The sequence below is a fragment of the Uloborus diversus genome, chromosome 5 (genome assembly GCF_026930045.1).
Source record: "Uloborus diversus isolate 005 chromosome 5, Udiv.v.3.1, whole genome shotgun sequence".
Taxonomy (NCBI): domain Eukaryota; kingdom Metazoa; phylum Arthropoda; class Arachnida; order Araneae; family Uloboridae; genus Uloborus; species Uloborus diversus.
In genome coordinates this window covers 40,270,007-40,288,640 of record NC_072735.1, presented here as the reverse complement: position 1 = coordinate 40,288,640, position 18,634 = coordinate 40,270,007, and the positions used below count along the sequence as shown (strand labels likewise).

General features: G+C 30.8%; 1 protein-coding gene across 1 annotated transcript in view; it reads right to left on the bottom strand.

Annotated features, from left to right (window-relative positions):
* LOC129222552 (cell adhesion molecule Dscam2-like) overlaps nucleotides 1–18,634 on the bottom strand; it is a 182,457-nt gene that overhangs the window by 39,490 nt on the left and 124,333 nt on the right. The window contains 6 exon segments of the mRNA XM_054857065.1: nucleotides 5,095–5,226; nucleotides 7,011–7,143; nucleotides 10,594–10,766; nucleotides 15,139–15,312; nucleotides 16,337–16,456; nucleotides 17,920–18,210. Coding sequence (XP_054713040.1) covers nucleotides 5,095–5,226; nucleotides 7,011–7,143; nucleotides 10,594–10,766; nucleotides 15,139–15,312; nucleotides 16,337–16,456; nucleotides 17,920–18,210 — 1,023 coding nt within the window.

The following is an 18,634-nucleotide window of genomic DNA, read 5'->3' as shown; positions in this document are numbered from 1 at the left end:
TCTGATTCATAACATGGGTTTTATTGTGTTTTGAAATAGGAAAATTATTTTTGCGCAATTCAGTGTGATATTTACTAAACAGTCCTAGTGCAAAGACCAGGGTTTCAATATAGTGCACAGTGAATTTTTACTTTAAACTACAACCAACAAACTAAAGGTAAAATGCATCTAATTCAATAACGTTTGATACTTTTCAATTCTTTAAGAAGCTGTAATACATTAATTCTTCAAAAAAATTATAATTTCAAAAATCGAGATTCCAATAATTTCAAGCTACGCAAGATTTAAAATTCTTCCGCTTTTTTTCATAATCCATTCATTGTCTTGATAATAAGTGCACAATGAAGGTATTTTTTGCTGCTGTTGATATTATAATTACTGGAGAGATGCAAGTTCATTTTTAATTTATTATTTTTTCTACTGTAAGTTTTATTTTAATTTTTCCAAAGGTTTTATGAAGATTTTTATCTCCTTTTGATCTTTCTTTTTAAAAAGCTCTAAGCATATAGAAAAATTCTGCTTGATTCGGTTAAAACACAATTATCTCCTTTTATTTTTATGCGAATATTAAGAACTGCGTGATTATTCTGTTTAATGGGTTAATTGTTTTTCAATCATTTTTTCACTCAGAAAATAGAGCTTTTCATTCGTTTTTATAATCGAACCATCCGAAAATTGCTAATTAATTTTTAGGATTCATTTTTCGGCAATTTTTATTTGATTCCTTTTTCCAGAAAAAGGGAATTTCCGAAATGATAGAACAGTTGCGCGCGCGCAATAGTAAATAAATACGCATTAATTTGATTTGTGCATTACTCACGATTGAGTTTCCCAATATTTTTTTTAATATTGTCTTTAATATTTATTTTAAATAGTCATGTTGAATCCACATTTTTTTAACAAAAAAAAAAAAAAAAAAAACAGAAGAAAAAGAAGAAGAATGACCAATTATTAGAAAATGCTATTCCTTATCTCTAGCAATCGTTGGAGTGACATTTTCAAAAAACAAAACAATTTTTTACCACGATGTTGTTAATCAAATTCAATGGAAAAAATATAAAAGTAAAATTTGGGCTAAACATCATTTGAACATTTAAACTCTTTGAAATGTACTTAAATATGTGTAATTAAATCGAAAAATATGACAATTATAAATTGCTCCTCAGATTGCGAAGTGTACCACCTGAAAGCAAGATGTTTTCCAAACGTTATTTATCGTTTGAGATTCTGTTTCAGTGCCTTTTGCTGTCCTGTCTTTTCTGATGATCTTTACTAATAATAAAGCTGAAAGTCTCTCCGTCTGGATGTCTGGACCTCTGTGACGTGCATAGCGCCTAGACCATTCGGTCAATTTTCATGAAATTTGGCACAAAGTTAGATTGTAGCATGGTAGGGTACAACCTCGAAGCGATTTTTCGAAAATTCGATTTTGTTATTTTTCAATTTCAATTTAAAGAACACTTTCCGGAGTAAAATTATCATAAGATGGACGAGTAAATTACGAAATTATCATGGCGTGGAATGGGAGAGCGAATGAACGTAGCCAGTTGGCGAGAAATTCATCATCCATTATTTGTAACTATACAGGCGAACTAAATGATCTTTTAATTTTCTACTACGGGCAAAGCCGTGCGAGTACCACTAGTAAATAAATAAGAGAGCATCCACTGTGAAACGGAACTCTGCCTATTTTAATGCATCTTACAATTTTTTTGCATTAAAGAATATTTACCCTTTTTTAAACATAACTACAATATTACCATCGAAATTTGATAAAAAGAGAGTGGTATTGTGCATGTTTGTGTGTAAGGTGGGTGAGTCAAAGGTTAACAGTGATCCTTAAGGATCTCCTTCTCCCCCCCTCCTCTGAAAAAGATTTTGCTTTATTTTTTATGAAACAATAGTATATTTTCTTTGGAACTGCGCTGTTAAACATGTATATAGTTTAAAAATAGTAGGGGAATGTGGGCAAAAGTGAAATGACTAAGATGAGTGAGCTTTTTAAAAATGAACCTATTGGAAATTTATTCTGAAAATTACGGCACAAAAGGAAAAAACATTGTATTTAAAACAAAACTTGTTTTAAAACATTATTTTTTAGTCTGGCAGTAATTTTGAGCCTGTAAAAGAAAGCGTAAAATTATTACTTTTTTTTTTCATGGGGCAAAGTGAAAAATGAAATATTTGCGTAATGAAATATTTTCTATTTGATAAAAAAAGTGTTTTTGATCAAATGAATCTGTAAGTAAATTTTTGAATGAATAAATGAAAATGAACTGGAACAATAAACGAATAATTAAACTAATTAATTAATTAATGCATGAAGAAAAACAAATAAGTGAGTAAAAAAGTGAATGAATATAAAAATTAAGTGAAATAATGAATAAATAAGTGAATTTCTGAAGGAAGGAATGTAAGTGAATTAATTAATAAATGAATGCGTAAGTATTTTAGTAAATGTTTGAGTGGGTAAATGAAAAGAGCTATTCAACTTTGTATCGCATCAACTCGACTACTTAAAAAAAATATTTTAAATACAAATAAGCTAATTGCCCAACTAAATAAATATTGCTCTGCATATTAGAAAGTCCCACTTCATATTTGAAATGTTATTAACAAAAACTTTATTATTTTATAATATCAAATATAATTTTTGACTTGCAACAAATATTACAATAAATGTACTAATTTTTGAAAATTGCCAGTATTATAATAAACTTCAATCTTCGGCGGTATTTTTTTTCTGACTGGCATAGACTTTATGTGCAACTACATTGTTAAAATATTACCAGATAGGTGGTGCTAAACTCAGAGTAAATATTTCACCTCTTCTCTTTGCCCCGGCATTTCACTTTGCCCCATATTCCCCTATTAGATAGCTTACGATTGGCATGCAGTAGTTTCACTTTTGAGTAGATGTAGTTCTTGATTTTCCGGTATAGATGCATTTTTATTTACATGTGTAATAGATTCTTTAAGTTAAGATAATTTTTCTGAAAGAAAATTTCTCTCTCTTTAACTGCAATTACATTATTCAATATAATTAGTTACTTTAACGTAAGAATCATTTTGCGTTTTTTAACATTGCACGTTTTTCTGCCATCAATGGAAAAAAAACATAATAAATGAAATCTTGACAGCGCAGGACCAAAAACTTGTTTAATCTAATTTTGATAAAAACAAAATTGGCCAATATTTTCTTTTAAACCATTTTAAAAGTTATTTCAAAACATGGGTGTCTTTTGGAGCTCTATTCTCCAACGGTGGAACAAAAAGTACACTTCTAAATAGATATTAGGAAAATATTTTACTTCTTTCTCAAAAGAAAAAAAAAGTCTTGATATGCGTTACAAATAAATGTTGAATTCAACTCAAAAACATTCAGCCAAATACATCCGAACAAAAATGATGACAAATCGTTGACACTCAACTATGACAGCCCGTGACTCATTTACCTTACGCGTAACATAGTTGAAGCGAATAACTTTAAGTTACTTAAAGTTAAATGTGTTGATACATTAAGCAAATAAATGTTGTATCCATTAAAAAGATGATGGATTCCCTCAAAAACGTTTCAGTTTTCTGTCTTCAAAATTTTTCAACATATTGCAATAAATTGATATGATAAATTTACTTTAGGTGTTGTTAGCTAAAAACAATAAGGGTGATTTGAATAAATTATTTGAAAATTGATACTTTCTATTCCGTTCATGTAAAAATCTTATGAAAACAAAGGTAGGCTAAAAAAAGTTTAATTTGATAGCAGATAAGAAACGGGAACATAAAAAGCGATCTTTTCTCATAATGAGGGTGTTACAAAACTTTGAACAAGGATAAATTTCTGTTCGAGCATTTATGGAGATTTAAGAATTTATCGTCCCAAAAAATACATTACTCGGGAAAAAAACAATACTAATAATAATAATAATAATAATAATAATAATAAAACTATCTGAACTATTGTAAAGCCATTATTGTTGATTTTTCTGTGAAATGGTCCCCTGAATTGAAATATTACCACCGTTTTCCCTCATCGCTCACCGCTTTAGGTAGTGCCTATTAATTGTTTTCAGTTTTCGACCGCTTCATAGACATTATATTCATTTGCGTGCAGAGAAGTCTATATTAACTATTAGCAATATTTTGAGAAGCTAGAGATTTGAAAAGATCAAAAGCATGAACATTTGTAGCAAGTTGAAAGACTCAGGAGGGCATTCCCTCCTAAGATATATTTTTAAAATCATACTATAAATTGATTTTAATGCCGCGATTTTTTTATGTATATAAATTTTAACTTATTTTTCTGTGTAAAATCTGAAAATCGAACCTATTCCATTGTCCTAAAAAAAACCACATAGTAAGTTTAAAAAGATAAAAAATCTAGCATGACATGTTACATACAAGTACCATTGCTTATTTTTAGTAAGACATCTATCCGAATAATTTATGTTTATTCCAGTTACACTCACAGTTCAGAATATAAATTAAGTACTGTTATAATATAGCGTTAACTAGTATTTATAGTTCTGGGGACACACCGTCAACAGTATCCATTGTATATCACTATTACAAGAAGTAAACGACTTGTCATAAAATAATGAAATTAAAGGATATTGTTAAAGATACAACTACTCTTGTAAATATAATCTTGCACATTAGGAAACATTATCTTAGTTACGTAACTCTACAAAGCACGTTTTATGATATTAATAAACAATTTGTAGAACATGTTAGTTTGCTTCAATGTGAAGCATTTAGCAGGAAATTACTTAGTTATAATACAGCATAAATCTAATAAGAAAAAAATAAACTGTAAAAACATTTCTAAGAATATAACTAAGTGAAGGAAAATTCATTTAAATAAAATATTTCTTTAATATAAAGCGAAAAGGCGTTGTTTTCCTCTTATGAACTGATATCGACATCAACTTTTCCAAATAAGATAAAGTTTGAAGCGACATCCGAAGATGACTATTTATATCTGAGTGGCACACAATTCATTTTGTCTTCACTAACGGCTCTCATTTCATTAGTAGTGATATTTACTTTGCCCCAAAAGCTGACTCATCCAATATGTCAATATATATGACTGACCTTCTGTTTGCCTCCACATCACAATATACTGAGTGATCGGCGAATTTCCGTCAAATGGTCGATCCCAGGTTAATCTGACCGTTCTGCTGGTCACGTCATGGACTTCTAAATTTTGTGGAGCATCGGGTATATCTGTTGAAAGGTAATTGGATTATTAAATTGTTTTATTATATTGTTTAATTAATATGAATAAATTCACAACATTTTCTCTGAAATAACCAGAATCAAAATTTAGTTGTTAAAACTAATTCTATAAAGATTTAATAATATATCATAAACTAATATTCTTTTAATTGCAAATAATAGTAAATCATATTTATTATTCGTTTAATACATTATGCAATCCCTATTTAAGGTATAAGTTATCAGAAAAAAGTGACATTTTACAAAGAAAGGATAATAAAAGTTTTTTCTACTTTTTTTACAAAAACAAAAAGTTTCACTAAAACCAACTATATAAAACAAATGCAGTTTAATGTCCTAAAATATAAAAAAATGTAATTTTTTTAATACAAGTTTTAAGTAAAAAATGAAATTAAGAAAACAAGGCATACAAATTAGTGCACGAAAATAAATAATGTTAACCAAGTAAAGCGTAAGAGATAACATAACCGTCCTATAAAATGTCGATAAAAATCAAGCAAAAGATGAAAGTACTTATAACAAGCATCGGTTAGTAATTCATGTGTTATCCCTTTAATTACTAATATTTTTAACTTGATTGCTTTTAAAGATCTCAACCAAGACATCATCTCATTAGAATGAAGGTTCTTTTTTAACATGCATTTCAGTTAGTTAATTTACAAGCAATTGATAAATAAACTTTAAATTATCTAATTTAATCGGTGGATCACCATAATTTAATGCAGATGATATAGGAGAGCAGTGGGTAAGTGAGGCAGGGATAACAGTGAGACAACAGCTATTTATTCATGTTAGGATATTTTCAGCTGGGTAAAAGTTTTGAAAAGTCAAGTCAACAACTGTGAACACTGTTATGGAAAAAAGATTTCAAGTATCATGCAAGAAAAATAACCATGTCATCATACTTTGAACCCACCAAAGCAAAATAGTCAAGCCTTTTTATTAGAATACTTGTTAAAAGTATATCCCGTTTAATGTAATACATTTTCCAAGCCCCAAACCGTTGTTATTTGTTATGTTGATCCCGAATAATGGAATTATGGAATACCCCGCTGATAAGAATAATTTTACGTGGTGAATTGGCTATTCCATTGAAGTGGCTTGACTGTATCTTCATTGCTTTTTGCTCTGTTTCTAAACTGTTGAACACAGCTTACAGACTGGTGTTATTAGTACTATATTACCGCCAAATACTTTACAAAAGTTTTTGTCTGATGTCTTTTCATCCATAAGCTCAATTCTTTTGAATAGAAAGCGGCGTTCCTTATTACGTTGAAACACATGTCTTTCGTAATCTGAAACCTATGCTATTTGACGCTGCTTATTCTTATTTTAAGTCTCGTTGTTCCTACTTGCTCGGCTATCAGTGAGACAAACTTGTCTTTCGTTTTTATTTTTCATTCGGCATTTATTTTTCATGTATTGCATCATTTGTAAGAAATCAATTTCTGAGTTTTTTAATAATAAAAAATTCAACTCTTATACTTTTCGGCAGTCAAAACTATGAAGTTGATAGTAATAATAACGATAATAGCAATAAAACGATCGTGATAATAATACGAACTCGAACGATGACGATAACGAAGATGCTGGTGTCGTCGTCATTAACAACGACACCAGCCGTCGTCGTCGTCAACAACGTTGACGATGATGATTACGATAATGTTAACAGTTTTACTGGAAAACGATTAAATCAGACCATAATTTAAACTTTTTTGCAGTTAAAAATGAGAAAAATTAAATCTTTTCACAGTCATAATTTAACGAGATACCTTTCACAGTAAGCTGTATACTTAACGTGTCTTCACCAAATTCATTTGAGGCTGTACACGTGAAAAGAGCCGAGTCCTTTCTTTCTACTTTATCGATAAATAACGTAGCTTTAAGTCCTGTTTCTTCTAACTCCTGTGTATTTTCCATATACCTAAAAAGAACATGGCAGCTTAATAAGAAAAATAAAAGACACATGTTTTAGAGTTATATCTGTATGATTGAGGTAGACGAATACCAATTTTTTTCCCTTAAATATTCATTGCTCCTTTCTAAAACTTCAAAACAATTATTAAATATGACCTAAAAACAGATTTTGACAATGTATTTGTTGAAAAAAAATTTTTTTGCAAAAAAAAAAAAAAATAAAAAAAAATAAGTTTCTTTTACACTTGATATCCAACTTGGAAATAAATAACTAAAAACATATTTTATTGATATATGTTTGAAAAATTCCCCTGAATAACGTCGTTTTTGCCTCCTAACTTTAATTAAAGAATATTTCAAAACCACATATTGCATTTGCATTAGCTTTTTGAGATTTATATTACAATAATACGTTAAATTACCATTTTTGCAGAGCTTTAAATGCATAGAGTAATTAGTTTTTTTTCGCTAGAGCTATTGGCGTAGATAAAACTTGTGAAACGTGGTTAGGAGAAAATCAAGAAATAAAAATAATAAATTTCAATTAAAAGCAATGCAATTGAGCTCAGCAAATTTCTTCTACTTTTCTCAATTATCATTAAATTTAAATTAAGTATATAGAATGAAAATCATTAAGGCACTATAAATTTATTGAAAATCTCATTATCGACTTTTTTTTTAAAATATGGTGTTCGTCTACTTTAAAAAAACCTGCAACCATCTGTGCGTCTGTCTAAAGTCTTATATCCCCGAGAACCACTATCAGTAGTGAGTTTCACTAGGAACTAATCATTTCGAACGATAAACTTATTACCCTTGTCTGACATTTGTTAGGCTTAAATTCGCAGATATGTTGAGTAAGACATCAATTAAGATTATTTTAAACTTTCGAGTTTTACGGCACCAATACGCCGATTTTGAAGGTGTATTCCAGCCCGTCAAGGGCGGGATGGTATGCGTGCAGCCGTATGTGGTTAATGGAGTTTGAACAGAGAAGCAAGCAAAAGTGGAGACCATAGTTTTAGGATAAGAAAGTTGTCCGAAAGAAAAATCAAACGTACGATTCAGTGTTTTATAAGGTGGAACAATGGTCATGTGTCATGTTAACGTGTACAATGTGTGTAACAAAAGTTCGCTGTATGACTTAATTTTCATCAGAAAGCTTAGTTGATGATAAAGCGTTATAAACAAGCATTCTGTTATCACCAGGAATCAGTAGTTATTATAGAAGAGGGATGTACAAACTACCTGACCTTATTTAACAGAAAGTTTTGTGCATTGTCGATTTACTCTAGTTAAAACTTCACGCAGTGGCGAAAAACAGCCCATGAGAGTCAAGGCCGATGTTTCCCTTTCAGTTTTCGTGACCGAGGACTTGAAAAGACAAGGCAGATGTTTCATTTGGGAGCTCAACTGAAAGCGGGAATCCCGGTGAGTACTGGCGTAAGAAAAATATTTATTGTTCTGGACGCTTAATTGAAGTAGTTAATGAATTGGGAAAGAAAACTATCATCGCATACTTTTATTTTTCTTGTAATTTGATAACCTAGTCCAATAAGACTATGGTCCACCATAATAGCACACCAATGTCAGTTTTATGACTCTAGAGGTTCAGGGGAGGATATAATCCTGGACTGCTTATGCTGCACATATGCACGGAAAATGCTCAAAAGAGACAAAAAAAAGGGGGGGGGGAAACTGAAATTTGTGAACTAAAAAGAAATTATGAAAAAAAAAAAGTTTGTTCATTCATGTTTGTAGATCTTAACGACTACTATATTCTACTATAAAATTTAGTTATTTTACATTTTTTCAATTACTTGACCAAAATCATTTCTGTAAATATAAAAATCTCCAAAAAAATATAAAAAGCAAATCATAAATAAATAAAACAATGTTACACAATGCTAGTTTATATGCCACCAAGGGGTATGCCCCCTTCTTTCTACCGCTCACCAACCCCCGAAGATTGCTTCGCAATCTTATTTGATTCGCAAAGATTTAAATCGTTTCAAAATAATGTGTACCAACTTGCAGAGCGGTAAGGGCTCCGGAGCATTGCAAAACTGCACCTGTGTACGTTTGAAAAGTCGCTTTCATATTCATGGTCTTTTTCAATATATTTTGCTCTTTAGCTCGGGGCTTGAACTGAGTTGAGCCTAAGATTTTCCGTTAAAATCAAAACCCTTAAAGTTTGTGAATAAGAAAGAAGAAACAGCAAATCGAGAAGACGTAACAATGGCAACACCAAATAAGACATCAATAATTTAAATGGAGATGAGATTATTCGGACTTGATTTTTTAACGGCTTGTAACTTTTTTTTCCTTTGGAGATAGAAGTTTAGTTTTTCGACCATGGGTCGAGTTAGATCTGGAGTAAAAAAAAGCCTTTATCTCTAGTGGTGTCAAAAGGAAAACTGTGGGGACAATTCCCTCGCTTTTTATTGATGGATTTAATGAAGAAAACAGGGCCTAAATTTTAGCTAAGCCTAAAAACGTTCGAGCTAAAAATCAAATAACTCCCGCCGTATTTAATTTAGAGCATTGAAACAAATTGCGTAGAACGCTAAACATTCTACCCTTTCCAACGATATATAATGTTAATATGTGCAAGTAATTTTTCACCCTTTTTAATAAGCAATAATAGGCAATTTACGCAAAAATTTGAGCTTGAAAAATTAATTACCAAAAATTCGAATTTTAAAAAACAGAACCCCAGGTGCAAACCACCGGGCTCAAAGTAATTTTGTAAAACTTCAAGGCTGTAGATGCTATTGGGTCTCCTGGATGCAGGCCCGCCGCAGACTTCCTTCCAGAATTTCTTTAAAACCTTACTTTTATTTACTACTTGCTGCATTGCCCGGCTTTGCACGGTCTACCTCGAAAATAAAAGTTATGTCGAGTGACGCATGCTCAAATATCGGGCTTCAATTAGATTTTAAAAAACTGTCAAATTTCCCGTCAAAAAGATATGATACTTTTTTCTTTTTACATTGAAATTCTTGAGATAAAACGCAATCAATTTTAAAAAGAGTTGCATGTAAGCTGTTTCATTAACATATAAAATGTCATAATATATTTTTTAAGCTTTTTACCTAAATCGAGTTTTTGGTAAATGTCAAATACTTGTATCTCAGTTACTTGCAGTGGCAAAGTAATTATTTGCATATAAGTTTCATGATTGAATGTCTAGGAATATACTGTTTTTTTTTTCGATTGGCTTTGTTTAAAGAGCCCACATTTTTTATGCGTTGTTGTTATGGTTCTGCCTGGAAATAATAATACGAATATTTCATCCCATACATACATTTTTACCTAAAAAACGCATTATGGGATAGATTATTTGTTTTATCAAAGAATATTTCTTTGTATATAAGTATGCATGGATAAATTTAAATCGATTTTGAATAAATAACATGTTTTAAACATTTTAGGCACCGGCATTTTGATTCAAAACACATACCTTGGATCGTTTTCCATGTCTAATGTTTGACCATTTTTCGCCCATAAAATTTTTAATGGTCTGTCGCCCTGTGGAGAACAGTCAATAGAAGCCTTTTCACCTCGTCTATTACTTAAAACAATGAACTTCGAATGAAAGTGCGGTGAACCTAAAACCAAATAAAAAAAGTACTAAAACATTTTGTAACACTATCACAATAATTAAAGAAATAAATACGTTTGAAGTTATACATTGCAAAAGAAATACTTCTTAAATTAGACTGAAATGACATAATTAGGACAAACGAAAAAAATAAAGTCAATGGAAAGTTACTCAAACTGAAAAAAAAAAAAAAAATGTTTTCCTAAACTATTAACGATGTTCATGCTCTAACCTTTATAAAATCTGTCGATTATCATTATTAATCTCTGTAACACTTTTTAAGCCTAATTTCATTCTTCAAACGTTTTTTAGTGACAGTAACGGATTTATGTAGTAGTTATAAAATTATAATAACAATAATAACAACAATAATATTCAGCTTCCTATTTTCAAGTAGGGAGGGGAGGTTGTGAGAGTTCTTAATTTATGCAATTATTTTCCACTAGCAAAAATACCCGGCGTTGCCTGGGTCAGTAATAATTATTAGAAAAAATCGTTACTTGCTTTTGTTTTCTGTTTTAAGTGAAAGAATTTAAAACACATCTTTTTGACGTGATTAAAAATCGAGTTTCTTCCTTACCCATAAAACTAAAATAGCAATAAGTATAAAGAACAAAGTAGTATTGATTTAGAAACGAAAGCACTATATTTAAGCATACACAAATTTAAAAAAACATGAAATTAATCATCTCATGTTTAAAAAGATTAATCTGTTGATACTTTTTTTTTTAACATGGAGTCTAAAACCTTCTCTGTATGGCTAATGAAGTACGAAGTGATTAAAAAAAAGTAGCTGCGCTCGTAATCCCATTTTACTTGCTTTAGTTATTTCGGGAAATTTCAATCATTGTGGGCTCTTGGTGCGATTTTACCGAATTTGCGAAAGTCGTTTCGGGGTACCTTCGATGATGCTCCCCCATTCTTTCCTTACTTTTATAAAACGATATGATATTAATTTTCGTTACAGAGATATCGTCGCAGGATGCTGAGATATTTTTGGTCACCATAAAATGGCGCTAAACAGTTTCATCCGAAAAGTTACCAAAATAAGTAATAAAATTTGGTGATTGTTTGAAATTGTGCAAAAAGGAAAATTAATGGAAGTTTTTGTGCTGTTTATGGATTTGCCTAATTTAGATGCTGGATTATTTAACACAGTAAAAAAAGTATTTTGAAAATTCTTTGATTGGCGATATTTTGTTTACATGGTGAAAGCTGAGAAACATTATGACGTAGTCTTCGGCTTCAAAAACAGCAACGTTGAAAAAACTGCCAAATGCATCAGCTACGGAAATATTTCTGCAAAAATTTTGGCGATCTGCTGGTTGTTTGGATAATGAGTAAGTGTTCAATCAGCATAAATAATAATAAAAGCCATTAATTACATTAAAGTTCCGTTTAAATGGAAAATCATCAGCCAAATCATGTATTTGCCAATCTTGTGCAAAAATCTTACTTCAAGATTTGACTTGAGAAAAGCCTTGAACAATCACGAAAAGCAAAGAAAGTCAACAATACAACAATTGTCGCTATCGACAGGGAGTTGAGATGATACACTAAATACTGTATTGAGTTGAGGAAAGCCTTCGAACATGGATCTAAAAAGCTCATTACTCGTTTTTTATTCTACTTAGAAATTTTGAACAGGTGCCATCTTCACAAGAAAAATCAGAGCTTTCGATGGACATATAATGTAAATATGTGCAAGTATTTTTTCATCCCAATATTAGAGAATTTATACAAAATCTGTGTTTTATTGCCCCCCTAAGGGGGTTTTGCCCCCCATAACGGGACGAAAACTACCCTATGTGTTAGTCTGATGCATAAGCTATATTATTGTAAAGTTTCATCAAAATTCGTTCAGTAGTTTTTGCGTGAAAGAGTAACAAACATCCATCCATACATCCATACATCCATACATCCATACAGATAAACTTTCGCATATATAATATTAGTAAGATTCAAGCCCTTATAGTATTTGAAATGTATTGCGCCATGAAAAGAGAAGCACCTCAGAAAAAAAATAGAGAAAATATAGGTTTTGTCCCCAAGAGCACTTTTAACTGAGCTATCGTCAATAAGCCAAACCATATTTGATATTATGACAGTTGTTTGGTAGTAAGCCCTAAGTAAAGCCCCGCGTAACTATATCGTGGCTTTAAGCAACATTAAGTAAAATAAGCCTGAGAGCAACGATAAGATATCCTATTAAACGATCCGACTCAACGATATCTTTTATACGCTACCAAACACCGTTTACTTATAAACTAACTTTGTAATTTTTGTGGTAAAAAGTGAAATTAATTTATACTTTACATCAACAATTAATAAAAAATTTTAAATTTTTCGATTTGTGTCACTTTAAATGCCGGGATCCTGGATGTTTTGCACAGCACAGTCATTATTAAGAAATTAGAACAACATAATATTTGCGTTTAAAAGTTAAAAGTAAGCTTTGCCAAATAAACACAAATATGCTTCTTTGTTACAAGCTTATTCATTGAAAAACGATGAAAGCATCTATCTATTTCCAAACAGCTTTGGTGTGTTAGCATCTTTTTGCATATTTATGCTTGTTTAATCTTTTTGATTTTACTTTTAAAATTTTCATTATTGCTAGCTTTATTGTTATTATTCTTACTATTATTTTTTATGTTAAATTCGATAAAGTATTTTTATATTGTATGCTGAACGTTAGATAGTTTACTTACAAAAGCATATAATCCAGCTAGTAATACGTAAATGTATTACAAATTGTTACTGAGCAGAGTTACTGCTCAAGAGTTGAGAAGACTCATCCCATTGCGCTGACATTTTACGCAAATGGATAAAACCTACTCTAGTACACACGACAGTGTGTATTATATGGACAAGGAAACACAAGCGCTTAAAATTTAACCAGTTTACTCAATTATAAATATAATACGGTGCTAACAACTTAGATGACAACCATCTAAATATTTAAGTTGGCCCACTTCAAATACACATCTTAATGTTCATTATTATCTAAATTTCTTTTGAAATTTAAGGCTATAGCGACGGCGTTCGCTGCAAACGTTATTTAGTCTAAATACGTTAAGAAAAGAAACATGTAGATGAAATACCCTTTTTTATAGAAACTCGAACATTTTATTTTCAAAGAACTAAAGTGTTTTTTTTTTTTTTTAACATTATAGAACAAAACTTCCAATAGCATTTTACACCTACACCGCTTTTCTTTTATTTACTTTACGTACGATTCCATCTACACTGCGAAAACAAAGAAGTAAATTTTATTCTGAAAGTATTTCAACTTGAGTCAACTTTCAATTTATTTTTTCTATCTCTATTCTTTCACCTAAGCGATAAAAACAGCATTAAAAAAATAAGTAAGACATATGTTCAATTTCGTTTCGTAGTATTAATTTAAGTAATTATCGCATACACTCTGAATTATCTTCATTGGGTGAATTTTGTGAAGAACCAGTGTAAATAGAAACGTTAAAAAACGCAACGAAATTGAATATTTTTTTATTCATGCTTACCTAATTAATTTAATAAAATGTTAAAATTGACACTGCTTATATCATGCTTTTCAGTAAAGCATTTTCCAATGCGTTATAGCAGGCGTGAACCCTATCACACTACACTTCGGGATGTGCCATACCTACCATTATTTGTTGTTTAACCGGTTGGTTGGAACCCTGAAGACAACTCTGATTTTTTGATCCAGACCAGAAGCTGAGCATTCCCTGGTCTAGCACCCCAAAAGGTATTAATTTACTTGGAGGATTTGTGACCACGACATATTTCACGTGCTCCAGACACTATTACTGAATACAGAGGACCTCCAACCGGCTGGAATCGAACTCGGAACCCATCAGTTATGAATCCGACGCCATATCGATCACAGGTCAAGCACACAATGGTCTCGAGTTTATCTGCGACAATTGCCGGAACAATTTTTCACTTTACAATGGATTCTTTACGTAACAAAGAGCAAACAACATAGTATGTTCAAATTATATGAATGTTTTCGCTTTTATTACCGCGTATCTCACAGCAAAACTTAAAAAGATGTTTAGCATTCTCAGCCATAGATCTCTGTCTGCGAACAATAATTGCTCGTTTATATTTTTTTTCTAGATAATTAATAATAAACTGGTTAAAGTAATCTTTTTTTTTTTTTGGTATTTCATTTCCTTGTTTCTATTTTACTTTCATTCATATTTAACGGAAATTTTAATGCAGAACGGATTATCAAGTATATTAATATTATTTCAAATAGTTGACGTTACTAAATACGCAAAACGTTAAACATGATTCGATATTTTTCTCCTTAGTTGCGAAATCATGATAATTCACTTTGAAAATGAACGTATATAAATATCATTTCTTACTATAGACTGTTAGTCGGACAACAGAACTAACACCAGATCCTACTCCGTTGTTTGCTTCACACAAATAGTAGCCAGAATCTGCATTTTCCACACTGCGAAAGTGAAGTGATCCATTTACAAGAATATGAACGTGAGAACTACTTACAATTGTCTTAAACTTGTCAGATGGATGATCTAAAAGGAAAAATATGATTCTATTGATTCTATTGCAGCGATAATCTGATCATTACGACAGTATTAATAAATAATAAAAAGGAAAAGATGAAGAACGCGAAAAAGTAGAAAAGGAGATTGACATGAAACATTAATAACGCTAATGATGATGATGACGACGATGATGATGAAAAAAAAGTAATAATTATGCTGATGATGACCATAATAATGATACTTATAATAATTATGACAACTAACATAGCTCCGTCGGTAAGGTAATTAAATTATAATAGAAATCATTTGTTTTTAATAAGAAAACATTTTGTCACTCTCTTATAGCCGTTCGAAAAATAAAACAATTGCCTTGATATTGGAGCTATTTTTTGAGATCACATAATCTAACTGATGTGTTAAGTCATCAACTTTGCGTTCAACAGACATTAAAGAAAGTGAGTCTTAACCATTTATTATGGTTTTATTTTTAATTTGGTATCATCATTTTTTTTATTTATTTATTTTTTTTTTTGAAATTTCTTTCAGAAATTTCAAGTATTATTGCGTCAAGTAACATAAGTTTTGTAACTGTACCGTTTTTTTTAATGACTTGGACAATTTATCAAATGTGTAGCAGCGTACTCTGTTGCCATGCTTTTTTTAATTATATCACGAGTAGAAGAGTAGCTTAGCTATTTTTAAATTCTTCATGCTTCAGAATACAAAATATTAACAACTGGTAACGCATACACAAGCGAAGAATCGCTAAAAATTCAGAAATTGAAGCCAGTTTTCAAAAATGATAAAATAAATTTAAAAAACACTGAACTAAATTATGACTATTTTCAGGAAGTCAACTGATACATAGATATTTCATTTTATACTTATATTACTTATTTACTCATTCGGAAAAAATAGATTGCTAACTATGGTAGATAACTTAATAATTTACCCATACCATCAATAAATAAGTGTTATACCAAGATATAAATATAAGTACATTGCAATTTGTCATGCTCAGTGTGAGTAACACAAGGACCAGTCTGTATACCTGTAGCTAATTTCCAACGCACGTGTGGTTGTGGCACTCCTTCCGCTTGGCAATCAATTGTCGCTGATCGACCCGCCACCGCAGACGTGTCACTAGGTTCTAGAATCCAACGGGGTGGAACTGTTCCAACATAAAGGATAATTACATAATGGATATAGTTGTGCCCTTATTTTGTTTTACTTATCCAGAAAAATAAACTAACTGTATTCAGAAAATAATATAGAGTCACTGTTTACATAAAAATATTACTATGTTCAGAATAACATATTACGGTTCATAACAAATCACTAAAAGCTCCCACCCAAGTGCTTTTTAACGTCTGCATATCTACAGTTTATGTTACTTTACATATCGTGTCAACGTCTTTTTTTTTTTTTTTTTGTGTAGTAAATAATTGTGGAGTTAAACTTTGAAAGTTAAGTATCGTAAATAAACTTTTATTTGTAAATGCTGACACTGACGACCCTTATAAAAATTATCAACATAGCAAAGTAAATTTGCGATACAAAACGCTGGAAGTATAGCAGCATTTTAGAGTGTAAAAGAAGTAAAAAACATTGGTTATTTTTTTGGACTCACGTTCACGTTTCTCGAATTGTTCTGTTGACCCCCCTCCCCCGTTGTTTTATAAAAATATTTTTTCTTTATACCTTAAGTATTCTGAACACTAAAAAAAAACCCAAAAAACATTCAAACTATAAACAACGCGTTTTAAGTCATTACTTAACGATAAAAGCTAATCAGAGAATGATTTAAACGCAAATTTTTCAGATGATATTCACATAGAAACATATCCAACACGTATGGAAAGCTATACAGAGTGATTCTAAACTCTAGGGCAAACTTTAAGGGTGTTACAGGGAAGGACGATATTTAAGAATCATATTGAGACATAGGGTCACAAACACAATTCTGACGCGCTACATGCACACAAAGTCAGAAACTGATGGATGCAAAATAGATTATTAATTTACTACACAAAGACGATTTTGCACAACATTTTAGTTTTTAAGAAAGGATTAAACCAATTGTTGAAATGTGCGACCTGTAGCTGCAATACATGCGTTGCAGTGACGAATGCACCGTTGGAATAACAAGCCAATTTGACGAATTTGTTGCGAGTTTCGACGCGTGTGTTATAATAACTACTACAGATCGTAACTTTTAACAATGGCTCTAAAGCCTCTTAAAAATTAAAATATTGTGTAAAATCGTCTTTTAACAAATATGTGACCTTTTTTACACCCATATATTTCTGGATTTGTGTGCATGTAGCACGTCAGTATTGCATTTGCGACTATATGTCTTGCTTTTTATCGCCCCCTCTAACACCACTTAAAGTTTCCATTAAGAGTTTTGACTCAACATGTTTCGTTACAACTAAATTAAATCACTCTTTAAAAATAAAATGTTGGCAACTTCATTTAAGTAAATGTTAAATCACATTATGTACATTAAACTAGCATTTATTTCTTACAGATCTAGCACGATACTGATAGTATTTTCAATTCAAAATTAATATGTTATTTTTCAACAATTATTCTTATTGTATTTTTTTTTCGTAAGCAAATGCCAATTTTTACCTTTAACGGTTAATACTGCACTATATGAACTGGTAGCAACATCATTTGTTGCGAGGCAGGTATAATTTCCGTTGTGCTTACTCCCCAGTGACCTTATTGTGACTGTAGACACAAATCCTTCTTCAGCAGGGATTACCGTTGCGTCTAAGTACTTAGCATCCAATGGGAATCCGTCTTTTAGCCACCTCGTTGTCAAAGGACCATCCCCGGCTACAACTATACAAGTTACAGCTGTCCTCATTCCTTCATGGAGATTATCTTGAAAGTTAAATCTTGAAACCTTCGGCTTGGCTGCAATTAAAAAAAAAACATTATTAAAGCAAATTGCAGTGTAAAGAAAAACATTCGGTGCGGAAATATACAATTTATAATGGTTACTTCATATAATTGTTTTCTCTATTTTCGTATTTTTATTAATGATTTTGCCGATAAATTCTGAGAAATAAAAAATATAGATAGATATCAAAACTGAAAACATGCAAAACATATAAATTTTTTGGAACCGAAATGTATATAAAAGACTATATTTTGGCAAAAAAAAAAAAAAAAAAAATGCGGAAAAAAACTTGTAAAACAACAGATTATAAACAGATAAATAAACAACATTAAATATTTATTGGCATTTTCGTTGAATGGGATATGAATGAAAACAGTTGGAGCAACAAACAAGGTCTGATAAAAGAATGAAAGATGAAGGGGAAAAAATACCGGTATC